Below are 24,418 nucleotides of genomic sequence, written 5' to 3'. Positions count from 1 at the left end.
CGCTCTGAAGTTAAAATGCTGACAAGATGTGGGCTCGCAACACACAGCTGAGAATGCTTGGAGTTAGTGCGCCGAGTGGGGTTCACGTTCATCACATGACTTTTTTTAATGACCCGATCACATGACACACAAAACACGGAGGGAAAACAGGAAGTTAGTGTCAGAGTAAATTATTTTTACAAAACCAATATCGTAAGTAATGTTATGTCTAGCTTTTGTGTAGATTGCCAAAAATGCAATAATTAATACAGCTGCAAGCCTACTTGCGAAAAAGTGTTTTGTGGATTTTACAGTTTCAACTTAGAAAATAACCCGTTGGTATGGCATGTATTGCATAATACAATTACATTATCGTTTTCTTGTATTTTTTTGACAATATTGTAATATTCATTTAATGAAACAAACATTAAAATATAACCTTTTACTAGGGCATTACTAGCTCGTTCAGTCATTGTCGTGGGTATTATTTACACAGTACAGTACGGAAACGTGTTAAAAAGAGGGTGATAAGGTCATTGTGTTTGCCTACAATTACACCATTTCTTGAAATCTTTTAGATTTCATATTTTGTTCTGTTTTTTCATAATAAAAAATAAAACAGTGAATTCAAAATGTACATCTTTCTGCGTCATGGAAAAATATATTAATGTTTGTAATTTGACAAGTCACTTGATCTCTTGGAACAAGATACCATATCTCAATTGACTTGCACTGTAAAAAAAAAAAAAAAAAAAAAAACCAGTAAATACAAGAAGGCCAATACTCATGATTCTATTAATCAAATTATTTAGGTGGTGGAGAAACCACCAGTTTAATGCACGTATTTCCCTTGCGTATGTCATACTTAGACCCCATTCACGCTTGCGGTTTAAGGCGGCCCAGGGCCGCTTCAGGGCCACCTTTTCTCATATGTGAATGCTACCAGAAAGAAAAGGCAGCCCATAGGCCAGCCTAGATTTAGGCCACCTTTTCGATGTGGCCCAGGGCCAGCAATCCGAGACTTTACATATGTATGAACGCAAATGGTTGTGTGTTCTTTCGAGCAAGTTATTGATAACTGTCATAACAAAATGTAAATATTTCTAAAGCCATCTGTAACAAATATTTACATTTGGTAATATTTACAGAGAATGTGTACGCTAGCTGTTCTGTATTCTTTTTCAGTTCTCTGAGTTTGAGGAGACCATGGGATCCGCAGTGGAGAGGACAGATGAACTTGTCAGGGAGTACCTGATTTTCAGAGGCTTCACCAGCTCCCTCAGGCACCTGGATGTGGAGATCAAGGCGGACAAGGAGAAGGGCTTCAGGGTAGGTTGACACTGACTCAGATGTTGTCAGGGGACGTTGCAAAACGTCAAACCTATTTTACAACTTTAAATGCTGCAGACCTACTGAGGCTCCTGAGTGGTGCATCCAGTAAAGGATCTGAAGGTTGCCGGTTCGAGTCCAAGCTATTCTACTGCCAACCGTAGGTGGGAGTTCCCAGAGGCTGGCACACAATTGGTCGGCCAGGGTGTCGTCGGCTCACCGTGCACCAGTGATCCTTGTGGACCGGCCAGGTGCCTGCGGGCCTGTCTGTAAGTTGCCCAGAGCTGTGTGGTCCTCTGACACTGTAGCTCTGGGGTGACTGCATGGCGAGCCTGCAGAGTGAAAAGAAGCGGACGGCTGATGGCACACGTTTCGAAGGACACATGTGTCTGTCTTCATCCCTCCTGAGTCAGCGTGAGGGTGGCAGCAGTGAGCAGGGTTGAAATAAACAGTAATTGGGCTTGGCAAATTGGGGAGAAAATAAGAAAAATAATTGGCGATTCCAAATTTAAAAAATAAATAAATAAATGCTGCAGACCTTTATAGAGGTCTAGGAAAGATAACTCAATTGAAACAGCTAGCGAGTAAACTAATATAATATAGTTATACCTATATCCATGCCCATTTTAATTGTTCAGCACGACTCTAAATAGATTTAATTAGTTATCTTTCGCTAGCCTTTCTCTACTAAACTGTTAATTAAATAGTACAGTGTATCATTTTTTTGTTTTAGAGGGTCCATCTTCTCTGACATTTTTTTTAACCTGTTATTGTCTGTCTGCTATTTCTGTGTTCTCAATAAAGGTGGACAAGATTATTGAGCAGTTGCAGCAATTCATTCAGAGCTATGACTTGCCCGGGCTCCGGGATTACTGGGGATATCTTGACAGGCGGCTTTTCAGTCGTCTAGAGGATATCTACCGGCCTACAGTGAACAAGCTGAGGACCAGCCTCTACCGGTACTACCTGGTGTACACTGTGCAGGTACAGGACCGCTGATTACTGACACGCAACTGTTTTGAGGGTAAAAATAATACTTATGTGTCTGGTTTCACAACACAGGTTAACACTAATATTGGATTATCTAATATTATCTTCGGTAAAATAGTGCAAGATTGTTGTTTTTTGATATCTGTGAAACCGGCAGATTATATTTTTTATCATGTCCATGTTTTAAGTATTACTGTCAAACTGGGTGATAGTGGTAGTGGTAGTGGTGGTGGTAGTGGTAGTGGTAGTGGTGCCGGTTCCCAAACTCGCTCCTACACACACACGAACACAGGCAATATATAAAAAAATTTTATGCATGGCGGCTTCAGCCTGCCACAGTGCCAAAATCACATTCTATACTTTATTACTTCTAAAGTTACTTTGTGTCACTGCTACTGCTATTGTGTAACTTTTCAGCATCCCATTCAGTTACCATAGGAATGGAATGTTTTGAATACTTTCAGATTTATATTGTTCCAGAAATCTGACAATACTTGATACATGATTTGCAAACATAATCAATAAAATATGTTTCTGCTTACATCTGAGAAGAGACCTTGAGGTCTTGAAGCTAGTGATGTTATCTGTTCGTTAATTTAATAAACATGATCAAGTCTTCAAATTTATATCATTTTGTGTCGATTTCACCGTGTAACAAATATATATTTTTTTTGGTTCCTGGGTAGTAAGTGTTATTTCCTAATTGCTTATGCCTCAAAAGTATAGAAAATGGCTATTATTCCCCACAAACTTTGCTTTTGTGACCAGGACAGTGATATTTTGAAATTTACCTATTTTGCAGAACATTCCAGATAGATTCAGTGCTGAGTAAACTTGGAGTAACTTCTAGAACTTTCCAGTAATATAAGTAGTAGTATAAATACAGGGGCCTTAAGCCCACCAGTTCAGTTTAGCTCCAGCTGCCTAAGTGGATACATATCTGCATTTTTCTGGGAGGTCATAGGAGACTTCAAAATGGTGGCATTCCTGATGGGTCTCCAAGGCGGTTTTACCAAGTTTCCCTGCTATCTTTGCCTTTGGGACAGCAGGGACACCAAGGCGCACTACCACAGGTGGGACTGGCCACAGCGGACCGAGTTCTCTGTGGGGAGGAACAACGTCAAGTGGGAGCCACTGGTGGATCCCCGGAAGGTGCTGATGCCACCACTGCACATCAAATTGGGCCTTATGAAACAATTTGTCAGAGCTCTAGATAAGGAGTCGGCAGCCTTCAAGTACCTTCAAGACTTCTTCCCTAAGCTGTCTGAGGCAAAGGTCAAAGCCGGTGTCTTTGTCGGACCACAGATAAAGAAGATCCTGGAGTGCAATGAATTCCCCAAGAAGCTCACTAATAAAGAGAAAGCGGCTTTGTCGCAGTGGTTCGGGGCTTCTTGGGCAATCACAAGGCCGAAAACTATGTGGAGCTGGTTGAGACTCTGGTGAAGAACTACGGCACAATGGGCTGTAGGATGTCCCTCGAAGTCCATATCCTTGATGCTCATCTTGATAAATTCAAGGAGAACATGGGAGCGTACTCAGAGGATTAAGGCGAGCGCTTCCACCAGGGTATACTGGACTTTGAACGCTGCTACCAAGGACAGTATAACGAGAACATGATGGGAGACTACATTTGGGGGCTGATTCGTGAAAGTGATTTACAGTATAATCGTAAATCTCGAAAAACTACTCACTTCTAAATCTTTTGTAGTCATTTTTGTATTACTTTAGTATAAATACATGTTAATTTGGATTCATATGTTGTTTTTTTCTGACTTTATATGAACGAAAAGACACACATTCACCCGTTTTCTCATTGGAAATAGGTAAATTTCAAAATATCACTGTCCTGGTCACAAAAGCAAAGTTTGTGGGGAATAATAGCCATTTTCTATACTTCTGAGGCATAAGCAATTAGGAAATAACACTTACTACCCAGGAACAAAAATTGTGTTACATAGTGTTTATGGAGAGTAGTTGGGCTGGCAAAACAAACCAGCTTTGTGAACAGGTTACACAGGTCAATATGTGTTTATTATTTCACTAATTTGGTCCAATAAAAATGTACTGTATCAACAACAGAAACCATGAACTGTCAAAATTAAATTTACACATGCGAGGTCCACCACAATATTGTGTTTGACTTACAACATATTAAACATGGTACAATCACAGTTTGCAGTAAAACATGCCAATGTGTTTGTGTTTTAATTACAGTAAGCCTTTTTCAGTCGTAATTGATTGCATATGTAAGCTCCAGCACCATCTAGTGCACAGCAGTGTCAAATCACTTGATAGTGCTTATTTTGTTAAAAGACAGACTCGGGATGATTTAGTTTATGCTGCATATACAGGTATCTATGACAGAAGACTTGTGCAAGACAGGAGCTCCTGAAAAAAATAATAAAAACAAAATAAGTACATAAGAATTTCTTTCCTTTTAATAGGGTGATTTACTGCCTCGATGTTCCATGAAACCAGTTTTAATGCCTCTACCATAATATTATATTGTCAACATATCTTAATAATGTCCATCAGATCTGTTAACTTAAAAGCTCCTGCACCAAATTAAATACTCCACAAAACAAAAAGAGTCAGTTCTTCTCACAACATTAGAGAAGCAAATTAAATAAAAAAAATAATACAAAAAGAACGGTAGTGGCAAACAAATCTCCACTGTTAAACTGTTTTCTTAGGCCAGTATACCCCCCATTTCTTAGCACAACACATTAGACCACACCGTTTGATGCTCTTCTTTAAAACTAATTTTCTTTGTATGCATGAAAAATGAAAAATGATTTTCCTCTTGCAGACAGCCCGCAGTGAGAAGACCCAGGAGTTCTTCCAGAAGCAGGCACAAGAGCTGCAGGGCCAGACGGAGTGGCGGGATTGGTTCGTTCTGCCCTTCATCGCTTCTCCCGAGCTGAACTCCATCTTTGCACCCTATTTCTCGCGGCAGTGGGCGGACACCTTCCTCGTCTCACTGCACAACTTCCTGAGCGTCCTCTTCCAGTGTATGCATATCCTTTCCAGGCCGTCGCTGTCTTCTTTTTGACAGTGATGTGTACATTTAGGCGTAGAACGACTACTAATTCATAGCAAAAATAGTCCAATAAGTCGCCACTTAAATTTTTTTTTTTTAAAAATTAACATATTTTATAATGCCTAGTGCTGTTTTTGTGAACATACTGTTTTGTAACACTTTGCTGTTTGTGCTACTGTGTTTTAAAACTGCTTCAAATTTTTGGAAACACTTAATATAGGCATTTGTCAACTATGAAGAAGGTCTTTGTGTCACTGGAAGTAAAACAGTATACAAATACAAAATGACATATTGCTTACTGATTGAGTAGTACATTCACAGAAAAAAATGTGTTTTCTCAACACATGCAAAGCTGCCCCTTCCCACGGGAATGCTGCTCTTCTTTCTTAACCAGCCTACCTCTCCCAGTGCTGTTGAGCTTTGACACAGAAGTGCAGCGCAGTGCCGCCATATTGGAAGAGAATGAACTACTGCGCCAAACGGTAAGACTGAAAAGGTGGGGTTGACTTTGTGTTGAATATGGAGCAGGCATCACAATGTAAACATAACTGTTCTGTAGCATCTATGTATATTGAAAATATTTGTCATGATATGAAACTCTTTCACAATAAGTGTTCCTCACTAGATACTTAAAATGTGTAGAAACATTTACCACATGTCCTTATGAGTGGCTCATCCCCTTTGCCCTGTCTTGCAGCAGTGTGTGGATCCCTGGCTGTCCTCCTATGGGTGACCGTGTGCATGTGTTGCTCCCACTGCAGGTGTTTGCGTTGCAGGCAGAGCAACCCCGCCTGCAGAAGGAAGAGGAGATGGTTCACCACAAACTGCCACCCTACGTACAGAACGTGGACCGTCTGGGAGACACTGAGCTGTGAGGACTGGGGTTGAATGAGAGGGAATTGTGGTCATGGAACTAGAGGACGAAGAAATAGGGGCTAGATTGGCCTAGTTGAGCTGACAGCTATGGGGCAGTAATGCTTGTTGGTTGTAACTCTGGATATGGTGCATGGTACCCTTGATGTCAAAACAACAGACTATTTGGCTCTTGGTTTGCCTTAACTTGAAGATAAATAGATGTGCACTACAAATTAGATCTAAGGCCTGAGAGATTGTGTGAGAAGGCTGGTTCTTAAAGAACCTGCCCTGCTGCCTGTGAGTGCCACTAAAAAAATGTAATATTGAATTTACTGTCATTGAACGGTTGTTTGTTAGTAACTTATGTATTTGGTTTGAAGTTCAGTGGTATGTGTCTGCATCTGGTTGTTCGTGCAAAACACTGGATCATTTTTTTTCCCCCCTGCAGGGATTTGATATCTAGTCAGCGCAGTGCCAACTTGACTGCCCAGCCACAAAGCAGCTCCTTCCTGTCCTCATTGCTCTCACAGGGCAAGCGTGTACCAGCTAAGACACCCCAAGGGGCTGGGTCCTCGCCAACACAGGCCAGCGTCTCAATGGGGAGGAGAGATGCTGCAGCCAGTCATGTTAGTTGATTCATTCTGCAGTGGCAATTGTTGGCCAGTAGCCATTTTCTTGCTTCCCACCTATTACTCATCTTCTCTTCTACTCCTACACTCTGCTAGGAAAACAAATCATTGAAAAAGTAATACTTACTCCAATGTGCATGCAAGTAGTCTATTAAGAGTTTAAAGAGATGCAAGGCAAATTTTTCTTTTCTTGCTTTGTCCCTTTTCTTTACTCTGTCCCTGTCCTTATCCTTGTAAATGGTGTGTTTCATCTCAAGAGGTCCAAACCGTCTAGTTTAATCCTATACATGTTCAAATTCAGTAAGTAAAAATACACTGTTGGTGAGTTTATATTTAACATTGATTTTCCACACAGTGCAGTGCTGTTTAATACAGATACTGCATATGTCTGAATGTGAGATCTTCATCATTTTGTTAATTTCCTGTTCGACATCACTTTCTTTGTGCTGTTTCAGAGCATGAAGTTGAAAGATCCTCAAAATTCCTCCAAGGACTCTAAGGCTCTATTCAGTAGCACAGGAGTGGGTGACTCAGGGTCTGCTAACCCACGACAGAGAAGACACCAGGACCATGAGAAGCAAAGAAAGGAGCTGCTCGCCAAACCCCCTGCCCAGGTAAATGCCTTAACACATTGTCATCAATTGGCATCTCAGCCCATGGAATTGAATGTGAATGCAGTGAACCGCAAACCATGCCGTTCAAAGACAAGCATCTTAAAAGACCAAGCTAGGTAATGACAGGTCTGATGCAGATGTGAGGTATTATTAATTCATTAACCACTAGCGGCATTCCATTACAACAGACAGTAACACTTTTACAAATTAAATGAGACAAGCTGTTTTTCAACTGCTCTTAACATGTAAATAGACAGTATCCTTAGTATATTACAATCGTAGTGCTGTTTATTGAAATAAGAACTGTATGGCATTCAGGAGTATTAAAGATGTAGGAATTACCAACACAGAATTAACATCTATTCCCACAGAGCATGGAGAAGAGAGGTGAAAGCCTAGAGACAGAGACCCACCCAGAAGGAAGTGTTGACCACATAGACTCACCCACTAAACAGACCCGAACTTGTGTGGAGGGAGGGGGCCTATCTGGTGCTATCGAGCAGCCCTTCATTAAACTGAGTCAGGAGGAGTACTCGGAGCATCACTCCTCTATCATGCACTGCAGGTGGGTTTGGGTGCAGCCGTGGGTCTTTAGAGAACTGTCAGGTATGTGAGATACAACGAATCCGTTATTGTCTATGAACCTTGTACTTAATATGCTGCCTGTGATCCTGATTTGGCCCGCACTAACGTGAGCAGCCCCACTGACTACCCACAATTACTAACGTTTAAATTAACCTGCTTTATAATAACCCACAAGCTACAACAAACTGAGGTAATGTGTGTGCTTTTACTCGCAAGCCATTTCGGTATTATTCAGCAGTCTTGGTAAACCTATTGCTTAAATCTAAAATGTACATTTTATTAAATATGGTTATTGATGTCAGTCTTTCACTCTGTATAATAATTCATTTAAAGTATCTTGTTATTTTGTTTCTAAAGATGGTTTATTCAGAAATTTAATTGGACGTCACAGCTGCCAATTGATTTTGCCCCGTTTTACTCCCAATTTGAAATGTCCAATTGTATTTTTATTTTTTGTGTCGGAGGACAACACAGCTCTGGGCAGCTTACAGGCAAGCCCGCAGGCACCCAGCCAGTCTACAGGGGTCGCTGGTGTGCAGTGAACCTTGGGAGCTCCTGTCCACGGTTGTCAGTGGAATAGCTTGGACTCGAACCGGCGACCTCCAGGCTATAAGGGGCATCCTGCACTCCACACGGAATGCCTTTACCGGATGCGCCACTTGGGAGCACCCAAACTGAACCTGTTTTAAACAAAGCAAACCCACTATCATGCTAGAGTGGTATAGAGCCTCAAGGTCAAATTAAATGAAACAATGTCATATCCTATTTATGATATTATGTTACTCTTTGGCGTTATGTGTTTGATTTGTGCTGTTTCTAGCACTGAAACTATTTTGTCTATGTGTGTTGGTTCAGGGTGGACTGCTCTGGTAGGAGAGTTGCTAGTCTGGATGTGGATGGGGTCATTAAGGTCTGGTCATTTAATCCTCTCATGCAGACCAAGGCAACAATTATGTCCAAATCCCCTCTTCTCTCTTTGGAGTGGGCAACTAAACCACACAGGCTGGTATGTACGTTATCCAAGTTATAAAAAAAATGTATACTGTTCAGCTGTTGTCATAGTGAAAATGATAGAAATGAATAAGTAAGTAATGTCAGTTATTGTGTTTGTTTCAGTTGTTGCTGGGGAGTGGGGTAGGCACGGTGCGGCTGTATGACACGGAGGCTAAGAAGAATCTGTACGAGATGATGATCGATGACGTGCACCCAAGGTACGGAATTCAGGCTTCTTGGCTTCTACTAATGTCTAAGTCACAACGGGGTTAAACATTTCTCTGCTGGTTACTTTATTTCCAGGTGAACTGGAGTTTTCTACAATTGGTTTCACAAATGGGCTTGCATAATCTCCCTTGATGTTTTGTATGTTGTATGTTGTGTGTTGATATTATGTTTTTCAGGATCCTGTCCCTGGCGTGCAGCCCCAGTGGAACCTCTTTTGTTTGCTCTGCTGCTGCCCATTGTCCGCATTCTGGGACCCTGAGCGAGAGCGGGGCCCGGGGATCAAGTGCTGTCCCTGGACAACTGCTACTGTGGGATACCAAGACTGTCAAACAGCAGGTACTTCAAAGTCAAGGACCCTGTATGATGTTGAGTGGACTCCTTATACGTTGCAACTAGGGATGCCACGATATGAACATTTTCTCAGGTGATTGTTCTGTGGGGTATTATCACGATGATTGTGATACAGCGCGATATTTTGCAAAGAAATACAAAAAAAAAAAAGAATTCTTCCAGATTTAAAATGCTAACTATTTATTAAGCTAAAACCTTGTTTTTAATAAAAAATGGTGCTTAATTATAATGCAACAGATATTTACAAAACACTCAATATATCTTAAATACAGAACAGTTTAAAAAAATCTACAAAACATAGGTGTTAATTACTGTAGATAAACTAAAGTGCCATTTTAATCAAGATTAGTCCATATTTAAAAAATTTAAAAAAAAGGTTTGGTTTTGTTTTTGACCTGATTAGTTTGGGTGTTTCTCGTAATTGTCAGTCTGATTTAAGGATGATAAAAATGTCTTATTCCCAAATCCAATAGCTACACTATTATTGAGTTAAACGCATTTCTAAGCAGAGCTGGTCATGTAGCCTGAGCATGTGAAAATTAATAAATAGAATAAATCTGAGTAGATATTAGCGGTGGTGAGCCTTTCCTTATAGCTTGTTCAGAACTTTCTAATATATATATATTGGTAGAAAGATTCCTTGTTCACCTACAATATTATTATTAGATGATGACTCTTCACTTGAACATTATGTTAAACAAAAACGGATCTGATTGGCCGGCCTCACAGCAGCTAAAAAATGATAGCCCTTCATTAGCAGCCTCCCCCCCCACTCCCTTCCCTGGCGTCAGTGGATCCTCTCTTTTCTGGATATTGTTCATATGGAGCTTTCCACCGCTCGGGTCCATGGTGCTGGGGAGGGGACTGTGCGGGCATGGGGGTTAAGACCTTGCTGGACAGACCTTCACCTGTTATTGAATGAATTCAGCCTCCGGGGTCTTTCTTGGGGTGGGAAGGGGGTTGCCATTAAGGGGGAGGGTTTAGAGTAGAATGTATTTTGTAAGTCGTAAATAAATAAATAAATAAAAAACTGATCACAAAAAAAAAACACGATGTTGCTTCTTTGTAAAGAGGTGGTATTCTCTTAAATGTGTGAACATGTTTGCTGCTCTTTTGAAAGAACAGCAGCTTGGCATAGTTTAAACCAAAATTATCCCAGATAACTGATTTTATCTGGTTTTTTTTTTAGAAGGAAAGTTTGTTTCTGTTGTTCTCACTGTCTGCTGTTGTTGATTTTTTGTGGCTATATAAAACCCAGTGGAACGTTAATTATCACCACTCCTGGATGTTCCTATTGTAGTTTTTTTTTGCATTCTGTCCAGTTGATGCGTCTTTCTCAAAGTGGGCAAAATCATAAATATAAGTAAATACATTACTGCAATAATTAAAACTATTGACGATAGAGTAATTGTTAGAATTTATATCGCGATTATCTTTTTATCATCATATCGCAACATCCCTAGTTGCAGCTAGATCATTCTGGCAGTGATTGAAAGTTACCGCAATCAGTTTTTATCGTATGAAATGAGTGGTCTTGTCCTCACTGATAATACATTGTCACCCTTACTGCCGTCATGGACACGGTTGAGTTTGGAAACCTTTGGAGAAACTTGCTACAGTTACACTGAGGATTTCAGTCTCCCACTGTAATTCTATCTGGTACCGAGAGCTGTCAAATGGAACAGTACAGGAAGTGAGATTTTTACCAACAATTCACAATGTAGTTTTAGTGTCCACTTAAAATGACAGTGAATTTAAAAGTGTGTTTTTCCAGCTTGTACCACATTCCAGTTTTCTCAAACTATGGTAATGCAATCTTTCTCTTCAGCTCCAATTCTCTTTGGAACCTGGGCCAATTGCTATAAACTGCACTGCTTTCAACCACAACGGGAACCTGCTGGTCACTGGAGCTGCTGACGGCATCATCCGGCTTTTCGGTGAGACAGAAAGAATGTTAGCAGATATTAGGTTGTGCCTAGAGATACTCCGTGTACAAATCACCTTTGAATTAAAACAAATCATAAATGACCTTAGGCTAGTCAGTTACCACAATAACACTGATATGCTGGTAGTTTCAGATCTTTCTCAAAACTTGGTGTCACATAGAGGTCTCGGCTTAGTTTCTGTAGACTTCTAAGTGTTAGGGATGGATCAGCGTATCCATTAACTGGTAAATACCAGTCAGAGATGGTTTCAAAAGCTAGTTGACGGGCAGCAAAAGATCTGTGACACATTGACTGTTGCTAACAAGAGCAAATGAGTGTGCCTCTAGACTGCGCCCCATAAAGACTTCACCCGCCAGTGAATGAGTGATTCGGCAGTTGCTGCCTTTGCACGCATGTTTGTTAATAAAGCAAATCACCGATAGGCCGATTCAATCCATGCCCCTTACTTTCGTTCCTCCTGGAGGGGAAGATTTGTTTATTTTGTTTTCATCCATGAGAAGATTGATTTTGCCTCGTATGTCAGTTGAAATTAAAGCAAAAGTGCATTTTATTTTTGTATTGTTTTGTGCATGTTCTCTTTAGGCTAGATATGTCAGTCTGGTTTTATGTAAGTTTGCAGATCCTCCTATCTTTTCAGTTTTCTCAAACTATGGTAATGCAGTCTTTCTCTTCAGCTCCAATTCTCTTTGGAACCTGAGCCAATCGCTATAAAATGCTTTAATTCACGTTCATATTATACCTGTAGTTTTCAGTTATACTAAGTACTATGGTGTAAAATAACTTGTTCTAAAAAATTTTATTTCCTTTTCTGCTTTAAAATATATAAAAGGAAATATATATATATATCTATACGATATATATATATATATATATATATATATATATATATATATATGTGTGTTTTTTTCTTTTTCACATAGGCCTATTTATTCTCCATAACTACGTATATGTGTATCTCTTTAAGAATTGACAAATATCATATGAATGACAATGATGTTTTAAGCAGTGACTGGTAAAACATTTAGTGACTAGCCACTGTGACAGGCACCAGTTTTACCTAGCAGAACTGCTGATGGATGGAAGGATACTGAAAACCTGATTTGGTACCCCTCTGTTCTCTCGCAGACATGCAGCGGTATGAGAGCGCTATGAGCTGGAAGGCTCACGACGGAGAAGTGTATTCAGTGGAGTTCAGCTATGATGAGAACACCGTCTTTAGCATTGGCGAAGATGGGAAGGTAAAGCTACCACCAAATAAGAATTTATGTAAATGGATTTTTCTTGGACCAAAAATCCATCCATAAAAGACCCCTTGCCTGTGTAACTATAAATGTGTCTTATCCTTTCCAGTTCATCGAGTGGAATATCCACCGCAGTGGAGTAAAGCAGTCGGAGTATTCACTGCCCTCGGACGCTACCGGCCCATTCATCCTGTCCGGGTACAGTGGATACAAGCAGGTCCAGGTGCCACGGGGCCGGCTGTTTGCCTTCGACTCCGAGGGGAACTATGTGCTCACCTGCTCCTCCAATGGAGGGCTCATCTACAGGGTAAGAGGGAGGCTTTAGGGGAAGCATATTTTGGGAAGTTAAATACCGGTGAGTTGTTTATCTTTTAATAATAAAGAATATTTGGGTATTAAGACCTAACAGAGATAATTACCAGATGTTATGGACCACTTTATCAAAGTTTCAATGTGTTTAGTTTGGTTTATGATTTGCCTCAAGTACAGAATTGTCTTATTTACTTTTGTTTATTATTGATATACATATTTCCTCAACCGGGTGGTTTGTTTCCTTATTTCCCCCTTTTAATTCCTGGGTGTGTGTGTCTCCATTTTTCTGCAGCTGCATGAGGGTGAGAAGGGCCTGGAGAATGTCCTGCCTCTGGGGGGACACAAAGCCCCAGTTGTCACAGTAGACTGGTGCACAGCTATGGATTGTGGGACATGCCTTACAGCCTCCATGGATGGCAAGATAAAACTGAGCACTCTGCTGGCACAGAAACCCTATTAGGGAGCAGGGCCAGGCCAGAGTTGTCAGAACAAAGCCAAATGTGGAGCCCGCTGCTTAAAATGATTGAGGAGCCTTTTACTATTGTTTTGACTCTACAAACTTGACAGCTGATTGTGCCATGACTTCCCAAACTTCTTTGCAGATAATTAGTCTTAATATGAGGTTAGACAAAATAAAGTAGTTGTGTACGGTCTTAATGGTGTACTTAGTGTTTTGTCTTCCTCTACCAGGAACAGTATGACTGTAGCCTTTTTTATATTGAACAAATAAATTGTGTACTGTACTGGATGCCAGTAAAGTTATTTAAAGAATGTTTAAATATTCTTTCTTGTTGTCAATGAAGAACAGTGTTATTCATAAAAAAATAAAATAAAATAAAAAAACAGCATTCTTTTAGCCAATACATTGCTTAAAGGCCAGTCCATTCAAGAGTAAATAACTGTAATTAAATGATTTAAGTTATTTTGGAGATTATCAGAAGCTCAGTTTAACAATTGGTTGAAAAAAAGCTCTGGACAGGTTCGTACTAGCCTTGTTCTAACCACAGTAGATGCAAAGCATTGTAGTAATGTCACGAAACCCTATGCTAGCACACACAAATAAGTACTGCTGAGGCTTTTCTAGGAGGCTCTGGTAACGCAGAAGAATTCAGAATTCAGTTTTATGGTTCATAATAGAATTTTATTGCAAATTATAAAGCATTATCTTTCTGAAGTGTATGGTCACTACAAGCTATTGTTAAGCACAGTCTTTTATTTCTCAAGTCACTGATGTTATTCCAAAATACTTTATAATGACTGCATTTCTTAAGTCCAAAATGTGATCATATTTCTATAAAAAAGAAACAAGCATTTTTTTATTTTATTTTTTAACTTTTAAAAATACAATACACATCATAGAAATTGTGCTAAATATACCATATACTAAGGCAGCCAAGCTAATGAAAGTTAGAAGAGAGTTCTTTAAAGTTTAAATATTTTAGCATTTAAAAAAATGATTATATAAGGTGTAGGGCCACATACAACTAGGTTTTACCTACAGCAGCAATTATATTGCTAATGTGCTACAGTACATGAGAAAGAAATTCCTATATGTGGTGTGTAGCCAACATATAACATGGTGGTCTTTTATTCCTGTCCAGTCTAGGACCATGATGTACAAAGTTCTTGAACCTACCGTAGATATTCAGTTAGGTAATTAAATATCTACTTAGAACAAGGTCTTAGAACTGCTGTAGAGGAGCACTTCTGGATTTTGATTTGTATACATTCAATACAGTTACTGCTATACAGTGCTAAAGTGACCACTTAGTACATCTACTGCACTGCAAAAATTGCATCTGTCACATATTACAAAGTGAAGACAACAGAACCCCGAAAAGCAAGGAAGGCATGAAGCTGAACAAATTTACTGCATTCCAGCTATACTGTCTGCTTAAGATCGAACACTAAACACATCTGTAATGCACATGCTAGTCAATAGTCCTGTATATTCTTTTATGGCATGTTAATATCTTGAGGGATCTTGAAGGTTGGAATTTTCTCAAATTCTTCTTGGGGCTTCCGGAAAAGCTGGGCTAAAATAAAGTCTGCTGTAGATTGGAAATAAATATCCATACTCATGGTTTGCAGCTGTCAAAAAAGGAAAATGTTATTTATTATTTCACCATTTCTCAACATTTCTTATTCATAGTTTTTAGGTCCTCTTTGCAATTGTAACAACATCATCTCCATGTGTAAGACTAAAACCCTATTCACAATACCTATATAACATGCGATCATTGCATTTTGAAAACATACTGTGAATGACAATCACATGGGTTGACATGTGGCGATGGTGCATTATTTAGTTAGTGTGGAGTAATTGTGTGCCACACATTAGTTTCCATTTCCATTCCAGTAATGACATGGAAGCCCTACTACCTCATAAACCTGTTTCAGGTGGGCATGCCTAGTTTCTAGAATTTTCCTTTTTAAGTGACTACAAGATGTAGAAAAGGATATGAGCATTGCTTGGTTCTTTTTGTAATATAGATTTCAACACGTCTGGCATTACAATAAAATGGAAATAAGCAGCTGACTTGTATAATTGATTTCAGCTGTATAACTGGATGTGTTCTCACCTCGTTGCCGGTACTGTAGGCAATTACAAGAAAGAGGTCCTCGTCACATGTGCTTTTAATATAATGCTGGGCTCCATGAGGAAAGAAGAAAACATCTCCAACATTGATGTCAAAGTTAGTCACTATTGACGACTTGCTTATCACGCCAATCTACACATGTAAAAAAATAAAATACAAATTTGGTTAAAATAAAGAAATACTTGTTTTACATAGAGCCCTACTCACAATGCTTTAACTTGTGATTTATTTCAATATTGTTGTTTATAATACAAATAAAACTGATATTCATGAAACTGCTCTTGACTGCTGTCTTCATTAACAATTCAGGAGTCACTGAATCTGATGCTCTACCAGTAAGCAGTCACCCTTCTCCTCAGAACAAGCATTAAATGTTTTGGTAGGCCAATACATACTCAAGGTGAATTACATCACTACCTTTCCACATCCACGAATCACATATCCCATTTCATTGGCATTGAAATGATAGTGTGGCTGCCGCATCCCGTTGCTGAGTATCTGCATTGTAGCAATGGTGAGAGTGTCCTCATGCTGGAAAACAACACACAGTTTTTCTGTATCTAAGACAATGAGCCTTATTCACAAAAGTATCTATAAAATGTATCTGATAAGTCTGCCAAACTGTCCTATACTGTGCTGGCTTCTTTGACTTCAAAATAAAGCCACTTAATTACAACACAAGATAAACTAAGATACCACGTTCTAAACACAAATGGCTTCACTTGTCCGATTTGCTTGAGAGCAAACAAACGCCATTTAATAATAAACATGCTACTACTTGGATATTCCATATGCTTTGACAGGCACCTTGCTTGACTTGTTTGACTCCAAGTAAACCTATATTTATTGTTAATACACATAATTACTCCAGTATTTAATTGGAAGGTGAAAATACTATCTTAATGTTACAGAAATGAACAAGAGTGATTAGGAGATCTTGAATTGCTGCTTCTACAGCAACTGTTATCTGGTTCTATTTGTTTGTTGAGTGAAGACTTCAATTATAGCAAAAGTCAACAATATTTGATTATTAATTTTCACAAAGACTAAAGATCTCCTACTGTGTGAGCTAATTCAATCATGCAGCACAACCCCTGTAAAATGTACCATTCTTTATAATGTTTAGCAAAACCACGAATTGATGTGTGAATACACTTTGATATGCTTTACTATGGTATACTAGGGCATTGTGAATAAGAGTTAAACAAATCTTACAGAATGCAGAGACTGGCCAAATATTTTTTCATTTGCAGAGAGGTTTTGTAAATTTGTGGTATACCGAGCCCACTGCATGACTCCTCCTGGATACTTGTATTGCTTGGAGCCTGCAATAGACAAGGAGGGAAGAAAGCCATGTGATTACTTGGAAAGGTGTTTTTTAAATGCAGAGGAGCTATGTGACACAGGGAATTAAGGGATGCATTGTTACTTAAGGATCTTTTTAAATGTAATTTAATAATAAATACCTGACTTGTTCTTAAATTTGAACTGTAGAACTGGGCAGAATGAAATAACATTGCATCCCCCCAGCCAGACTGGTGCTCTCCATAAGTAGAGATATCCTATGACCAGGGCAGTCTAGCTCTGGCGGTGCAATATCTAATTCAAGAGTTCAGGTTAGGCAGCTCTAAGTTTCTATGCCTTATTCTCCAGCTATTTGCTTGCACTTCCTGGATCATTTCACCTCAGCATGTTACTGTTATTAGCCAGTGAAGAGGTGGGGACAGTTTCACCCAGTAAGTGTATGCCAGTCTAAAAGCATGGCTTTCAAAACAGATTTCTTCAGCCTTTAGTCAGAAATCATGTTTTGAAATGAAAATACTTGTTTGATAAAATGTGTGTTTCTTTCAAAACTGCACATTTGAAACCTATATAATGAATTAGAAGTTAAGTCCCCATTGGAACCTATTAGCGGCAGCTGCACTTGTAACTTCACTGAGAGTGTAGATCTTGCACTGAGAATGTCAATGACAAAGCATTCGAAACATTTAGACCACAACAGGCTCTATATAAACAGATTAAGTACGTTAATTTAATGTTTTTTTTATTTAGATTTAATGACACAATGTGTTTATAAGTGTCAATCTCTAGTCAAGTTGAGAGTGTGCTTTCTCTTGCACTCTTTGTATGACAGACCCAGGACTGACAAAGAAAAGAGAGTGTGAGAAATACACTATCAACTTTATTAGAGAGAAAAATAATATGTTACCACAAACATAAAAAAAAAAAAATGATATCTGATACTATGATAACACCCCCCTTATGGAACAAACATATATATTTAATATATGGTAGAAAAATATTGTCCTTATACTTTTCATATATAGAAATTGGCCCCTTTTTTGTAGATTTAAAATATATATGGGATACATTTAAAATATATTTTAGTCTGTAATCCATATATTTACTTATATGGATTACAGACTAATGACAATATATGGTGCACCACATATTTTCAACATATAAAATAAATGTATGGATTACAGACTAAAATCTATTTCAAATCTACAAAAAAAGGGGCCAATTTCTGTATATGAAAAATATAAGTATCATATTTGTCTACCATATATTAAAAATATATGTTTTTTTTTTTTCCATAAGGGTCCTCATAAACCTTTCACCCTGTCACGATAGGTTCAAGAAAGTATTCATTTTGCTTGATTACTTAAAAAGTTTTTTTTTTGACAGTACCTTTCAGATCGTAAAAGTACCTCCATACATTACTGTCAACAGACTGCACATAGCTGGCTTTCTTTACAAGTTGTGCCAGGTTGGGCGGAAGGTTAACGTTCTGCACTCCATTGGGCTTGAACGACTTGATAAAATCAATCCCCCCCTTTGGCTGAAACAAAAAATGAGAAGGACATTGTTACAGCAATGTGACATTTTTCATATAAACAAAACCCATCTAACACAGCTTATACTTCAACTAACTAAAAAAGACTAGTGTACAGTTGCACACTTCCTTATTAGCTAAACATTTTTTTATATGTAAGTAATGGAATGTCACAAGCAAGCCCAAACTTAAAAACCAAAAACCAAGAAATACAAACTTAAAATGGAAAATGCCATATTTTCCTTCGTTATTGTGAATGACGTTATGATAAGGGAGAGGGAGCCCAGAAGAAATTCCAGCAATGATATAATGGTCAGCACTGATGCCTGTCTGGGTTGTACCTGGTGGTGATGGTTCAGACTGCTGGTGGAAGAGCTAGTTAAGCTGGTCCACAAAAACATGTTCTATTCAAAATCTGTATCATCAACTGTTTGTTGTCTTCAGTCCTAAATGTACTTATTTGCTGTAAACCTTGTATGAGATTTTATATACCTGCTGGGTGCCCAGTAAAATCCCAATAAATATTTGTTCCAATTCCCAACCCCTAGCTGGTCACCAGTTTAAAAGACAGCTCATTTTTAAAACAGATTCCAACAATTTACTGTACCAGGAAAACAAATTACAAACCTAAGATAACAAACAAAACAAAACAAAACAAAAAACTATATAAAAGGCACTTGTACCTCAGTCTTTACTTGAACTCTGCCTGCCATTCAGTCCTGCTCTCCCATGAGTATGATTATAATTACATTTTATAGACTTAACTTCTGTGCATTCTAGCCCCTATATAGATATACTGATTATAAATATGTAAATGTAAGACATTGCTCTTAAATACTGCATAACAGTAATGTAAAGGCTTATTGCTTTTCTTACTTTCAGTGACCTTGCTGCAATATCTTTCGGTGTGGAGTGAAAGACATCGTTGACTTCCAGTGTTATAAGTTCCTCGTGTGTGGTAAAGAAGAGCACAAAGAGGCAGTCTTCATTTCCGACGCATTTCAACCAGTGAAGGGTACTTCGGGGCAGGAATATTACCTGGCCAGCTGTGACATTGAAAGAGGTCACAGCAAAGGGTGCTGCATCCAGTATACCAATCCATGCACTGCCCTGAGACAAAATAAATAAATAAATACTTTGGACATGCACATTGATCTATATAAACACTATAGTTATTTTTGGGAATGTAATTAAAAAAAAAAAACATTTTAGTTTTAATACAGCACTTCCCCTTTATAAGGCAGGTCTTTATACTGTAGTACAAGTTATAAGGTGGTACGGTCATCTTTGATGCCATTACACTAACACTAGTATTCTCGTTATAAGGCGGCACACAAATAGCATGGTCTCTTAACTATGGTTCCTGACTACAGTGTTGCAAAGGGGGAGCACTGTATACATAACCAGTATTTCACTTTTGAGTCCTTAGTTGCAGTACAATAGTACTAAGCATACACAACAAGCTATGTCTTATTTAAGAGTTGTGTCTATCTCTAAAATTACACTGTGTAACAAAAAAAAAAAAAAAATTCTTCCTGGGTAGTAAGTGTTATTTTCTAATTGCTTATGCCTCAAAAGTATAGAAAATGGCTATTATTCCCCACAAACTTTGCTTTTGTGACCAGGACAGTGATATTTCAAAATATCACTATTTCCAATGGGAAAATGGGCAAATGTGTGTCTTTTCGTTCACATAAAGTCTGAAAAAAACAACATATGAATCCAAATTAACATGTATTTATACTAAAGTAATACAAAGATGACTACAAAAGATTTAGAAGTGAGTAGTTTTTCGAGATTTACAATTATACTGTATTTACATCCTGGTCACAAAAGCAAAGTTTGTGGGGAATAATAGCCATTTTCTATACTTTTGAGGCATAAGCAATTAGGAAATAACACTTACTACCAAGGAACAAAAATTGTGTTACATAGTATTATTAACTGATTATTGCAATGCTTACAAAAATACTACAATCACACATACAAACAAAATCAAACGTGTCACTAGCAGTATTAGCAAAATGGTACTAAAAACATTAAAAACATTGATTCAAACAAGTAATACAGCTATTTGCTAAAACTATTTATCTGAAATACAGACTGTAATGACTACAAGAATACTGGAGGCCTCCATACAATATCATTCTCTATTTAAGCTATCAAATCCACTTCAAGTCTTTTGTAGAGTTGTACACATGGACTGATTGTTGTAACTACTATAATTTAGGGTGGAGAAGTGGAGAATTACTAGAGTCTAGCCAGATGGAATCCCTACTTGTAAGGATGCAGAGTAGTTATGAAGTAGGATGAATAGCCTTATTACTTCAACAATGTATGTAGTTAAACGTTTAACAGCGACAGTATGTAATGTTTTACAAAAAAAAAAAAAAACAACAAAAAAAAAACTAGTTCATTGATAAATTATTGCTGGTTTTACCTTTACAAGGTATCCATGTTCATTGGCGTTAAAGTGCCAGTGAGGAACTCTGCACCCATTTGGTTTCATTAGTAAAGTAGATGCTGTCATTTTAGCTTCTTCGGTGTTTATACTGTCCCCAAATTCCTGCTCCTCCCTGGAGCTATAGCGGTCAGGATTTTTTAGGTATCTTGCCCACTGTACATTTCCACCTTCTAATTGAAAAAGCTGGAAAGCACAAGATTTGAAAGGGTTGCCACCTGTCAGTAAACGGACTATCATTTAGTTAAAAAGTACACAATTGTAAACATTTGTCAGTAAATGAATGGAAAATAAGTTGTATCATTTCATACAAACCTTGGAGAAAAAAATGAGCTCCTACCTGGACTGTGCCAGGTTTAAAGTCTGCATTATACATGTTATATAACAGACCGGGGAAATAACACAAGAAAGTAAAAATAACACATTGAGCCCTGTTTGGAAGCTAAGCCCAGTGTTCTGAGAAATAAAACAATTGTAACAGTATAAAATTAGCAAGGCATAAATCAGTTGCAATAAGGACTAGTTACATTACAATCTTCAAATATTTTACTGCTAAAATGATTTAATTCCTCTTGGAAAATTGTGCCCTTGCACATGTCTGGCAAATACTATCTCATTCTTTATTTACAATAATCTTACTGTTTAACTCTTCAACACTGCAGACCTTAAAGACAACTAGGAAAGATGAACTCCACTCACATGAGATAGACACTGATACTATTCAATTAGTTATGGTAAGGTTGTCTCATTCCAAAGTTACTTGGTGTTGAAATAGTTAACTGGGAATATACAATTATAATTGTACTCATGTTTTCATATTTGTGGAGTGTTGTGTATAACCAATGTTGATTTCATTTCATAGCTATAATGTAATGCCGCAAAAGCAAATCCCAGAGTTAATACCTTGGATTTATCCATGTGATTAAGGTACTTGTATTTGACGTCCACTGGAGGAAGGGTGTTACTGAGCACCTTACTATCAGTAGTTTCAGATCTGTTGGGTGAGGTGAAGACAACCACAATCACACCCAGGGCTGTTGTAATGACCGAGGCGAGCAGACACACAAAGAAGACCTTCGTCAGGGAGCAGGACTGCACTCTCCTCTGAAAGAGAGCACACAGACACAGGGGTCAGCACACCTCAACCAGCCTGGCTGCAATTGTTGCCTGTTGTACATTTTCTTTATGAAATATCCACTGGTAATGTTGTTCCAGTTCTTCCTTGCTACTGCAGATTAGACACGTGGAGCATTTCAAATTGTGATTAGCAATGGTAAAGTATTAAAATAAAGTAAAGTATAGTATGGTAAAGGCTGTGGTCACTTTAATGGAATGTAGCCACACATGCATTGTACTATAATTAGAGGCGAGTTTACTTTGCCACCCTAAAGCCAGTTCACTTTAAGAGTCATCATATTGGCATTACTGTCACCAAAAACTCTGGAAATCCTGTTTTCCAGCAGTCCCAACTTTTCCCAAGATTGAGCTCAGCTTGAAGGTTTTTTCCATGAACTTTTAACAACTTTTTTTTTAGGAATAATTACACGTGGTTATGTTTTTAACAGCGATTTACATGATAAACATCTTAATCTTTTAGCATGACAAACATTATATTTGCGTCAGATGAAAGAACAGCAACTAATTTGTTCAGAAACTAGATGTACAATCAGAAACCAATTTCATAATCAAATAATCAACAATAATGGATGCATTGAGAATATGTTAGTATTTGAAAGCAACAACAACAGAACAAGTGCATAACTGGAAACACATATGTGCATGCTAGTAATATAAGTATATGCATTGAAACTAAAAAGCAAGAAGACATTCAATGTTGTTAGAATTTGCAATTCCTCATCACAAAACAAATACAAAAAAATAAAGGAAGATCTTTAGACTAGCACTGCAAAAAGAAAGTATGTGTTTCTGGGTAGCTAACTACATGAAGTTTCAGAGCACCAAAGTGCTTAGTGATTAATGAATGTTTAATGTAGGCTCGCAAAATAAAAGCCATGGTGATCAACAATTGATTGCAGCATCTCTAGAGTCTCCAATGCTTGTTTGCTTCTAATGTTGGTGTGTCAGAAGAGATAGTAGCCAACTTTTATTTTTAGGGAACACCAGGGATTTGCTCGTAAACCCAAGGTTGGAAAGCTCTCCAGGGTAAGATGCAATAATTAAAGTTAGCCTACCTCACTTCCTGAGCCCTGTTCTCCCGTTTGTGATTTAGGGAGAAGTGGTGCATTGCCCTCATTTGACCCATATGAACGGTGCTCCATTGCTTAACAGAAAAAAAAAATATAGAAAATTAAATAAATAATGCACACATTGTTAAAATGAATTCAAGTTTGTCTTTAGATATCTTACCACTGGCCTTCTTGGATTCCAAATGCCAAACTCTTCTCTTGAAGTCTCTATAAATAGAATAAAGAGTTGTGACACTAAACATGTTCCTCTGGTCAAGATGGTAAGCCTTTCCTGAAAACAGTTGTAGGTTTTCCTGTTTATGGTTAGTTTCTTGAGAAATACCAACATTGCACAAGCTGAAGAAGAGATAACAATTGTCCACCTTTGCCCTCATTATAGTTAACTATCCCTTTACCATACCTATATTACCACTTTTGTCATTGCTTTCATTATCATATACTTGTATATCCTTTACTCCTACGCAAAATTTGGATACCATTAGGATATTATTATAATATCTGTGTAACACACAGAAGAAACGCGAACAGACCAGCAATGACAGTAGAATGGATTTGAAACTAATTCTGAATTGTAAAATGATGCAATAATAATTTATATCAAATGAAATAGGAGGGATTATCAAATATTACAATTTTACAACTGTTACACGATTTTATCAATGGTTCATACCATTGTAGCTGCCCTTATGCTACTATATCAAATACACTATTTCTTATGCCTGGAAGGATGCTAAACATACAGCTGTCTTAACGGAAATCATATGCCAAATTATATTTAATGGCAATATCGAAGCACTACATTACAACGTAGTTTTGTATTAAGGGGCAATGGTAGCTTCAAGAAATCAGCCAAATTGGTCAACATATTGTCAAATACCAGTTGTACCACAGTGAACCAATACAATCCATTGCTGTTTCATAGTACTATATCACCACTGTGTAATCGTGTTCCAAATATATATATATATATATATATATATATATATATATATATATATATATATATATATATATATATATATATATATATATATATTTACTTTTTCTGTAACTTTCTTTAAGGGTGCTGGCTTTGATTTCGCTGTCTGTCCAAAACTGGACACAAGTGAGCTCGTTAATCCTATGTTGTTATTTATTTTAACTAGTGCCCAATGTTTTTAATTTGATTTTGTGGAGGGAGGAGAGATTGTGCTCGTTAACCAAGGGCTCATGTTTTACGGCT

At 37.9% G+C, this 24,418-nt stretch overlaps 2 protein-coding genes across 4 annotated transcripts; one reads left to right on the top strand and one right to left on the bottom strand.

Annotated features, from left to right (window-relative positions):
* Window positions 1–98: 98 nt before the first annotated feature.
* LOC121317930 (WD repeat-containing protein 91-like) lies at window positions 99–15,004 on the top strand. Of its 3 annotated transcripts, none has more exons than XM_041254025.1 (16): window positions 99–192; window positions 1,165–1,308; window positions 2,113–2,292; window positions 5,108–5,315; window positions 5,738–5,820; window positions 6,100–6,209; window positions 6,642–6,819; window positions 7,278–7,436; window positions 7,808–8,001; window positions 8,877–9,027; window positions 9,138–9,232; window positions 9,419–9,578; window positions 11,422–11,530; window positions 12,665–12,777; window positions 12,890–13,087; window positions 13,385–15,004. In XM_041254025.1, exons 1-16 carry the CDS (start codon window positions 109–111, stop codon window positions 13,550–13,552), a joined length of 2,334 nt encoding a protein of 777 aa, XP_041109959.1. In that variant the 5' UTR covers window positions 99–108; the 3' UTR covers window positions 13,553–15,004. The 3 variants fall into 3 exon arrangements, with proteins under 3 accessions (XP_041109959.1, XP_041109969.1, XP_041109962.1); XM_041254035.1 differs by having other exon boundaries at window positions 136–153; XM_041254028.1 differs by lacking the exon at window positions 99–192 and adding an exon at window positions 201–318.
* On the bottom strand, window positions 14,212–23,423 carry LOC121317951. Its single transcript, XM_041254047.1, has 10 exons — window positions 23,357–23,423; window positions 23,182–23,270; window positions 21,893–22,093; window positions 20,969–21,175; window positions 19,405–19,638; window positions 18,384–18,534; window positions 16,908–17,017; window positions 16,110–16,223; window positions 15,675–15,824; window positions 14,212–15,183 (listed from the first exon to the last, which is right to left on the bottom strand). Exons 2-10 carry the CDS (start codon window positions 23,266–23,268, stop codon window positions 15,049–15,051), a joined length of 1,389 nt encoding a protein of 462 aa, XP_041109981.1. The 5' UTR covers window positions 23,269–23,270; window positions 23,357–23,423; the 3' UTR covers window positions 14,212–15,048.
* Window positions 23,424–24,418: the final 995 nt, after the last annotated feature.

This window comes from Polyodon spathula, chromosome 1 (assembly GCF_017654505.1).
Source record: "Polyodon spathula isolate WHYD16114869_AA chromosome 1, ASM1765450v1, whole genome shotgun sequence".
NCBI classification, from domain to species: domain Eukaryota; kingdom Metazoa; phylum Chordata; class Actinopteri; order Acipenseriformes; family Polyodontidae; genus Polyodon; species Polyodon spathula.
This window is presented reverse-complemented; position numbering and strand designations above follow the sequence as displayed.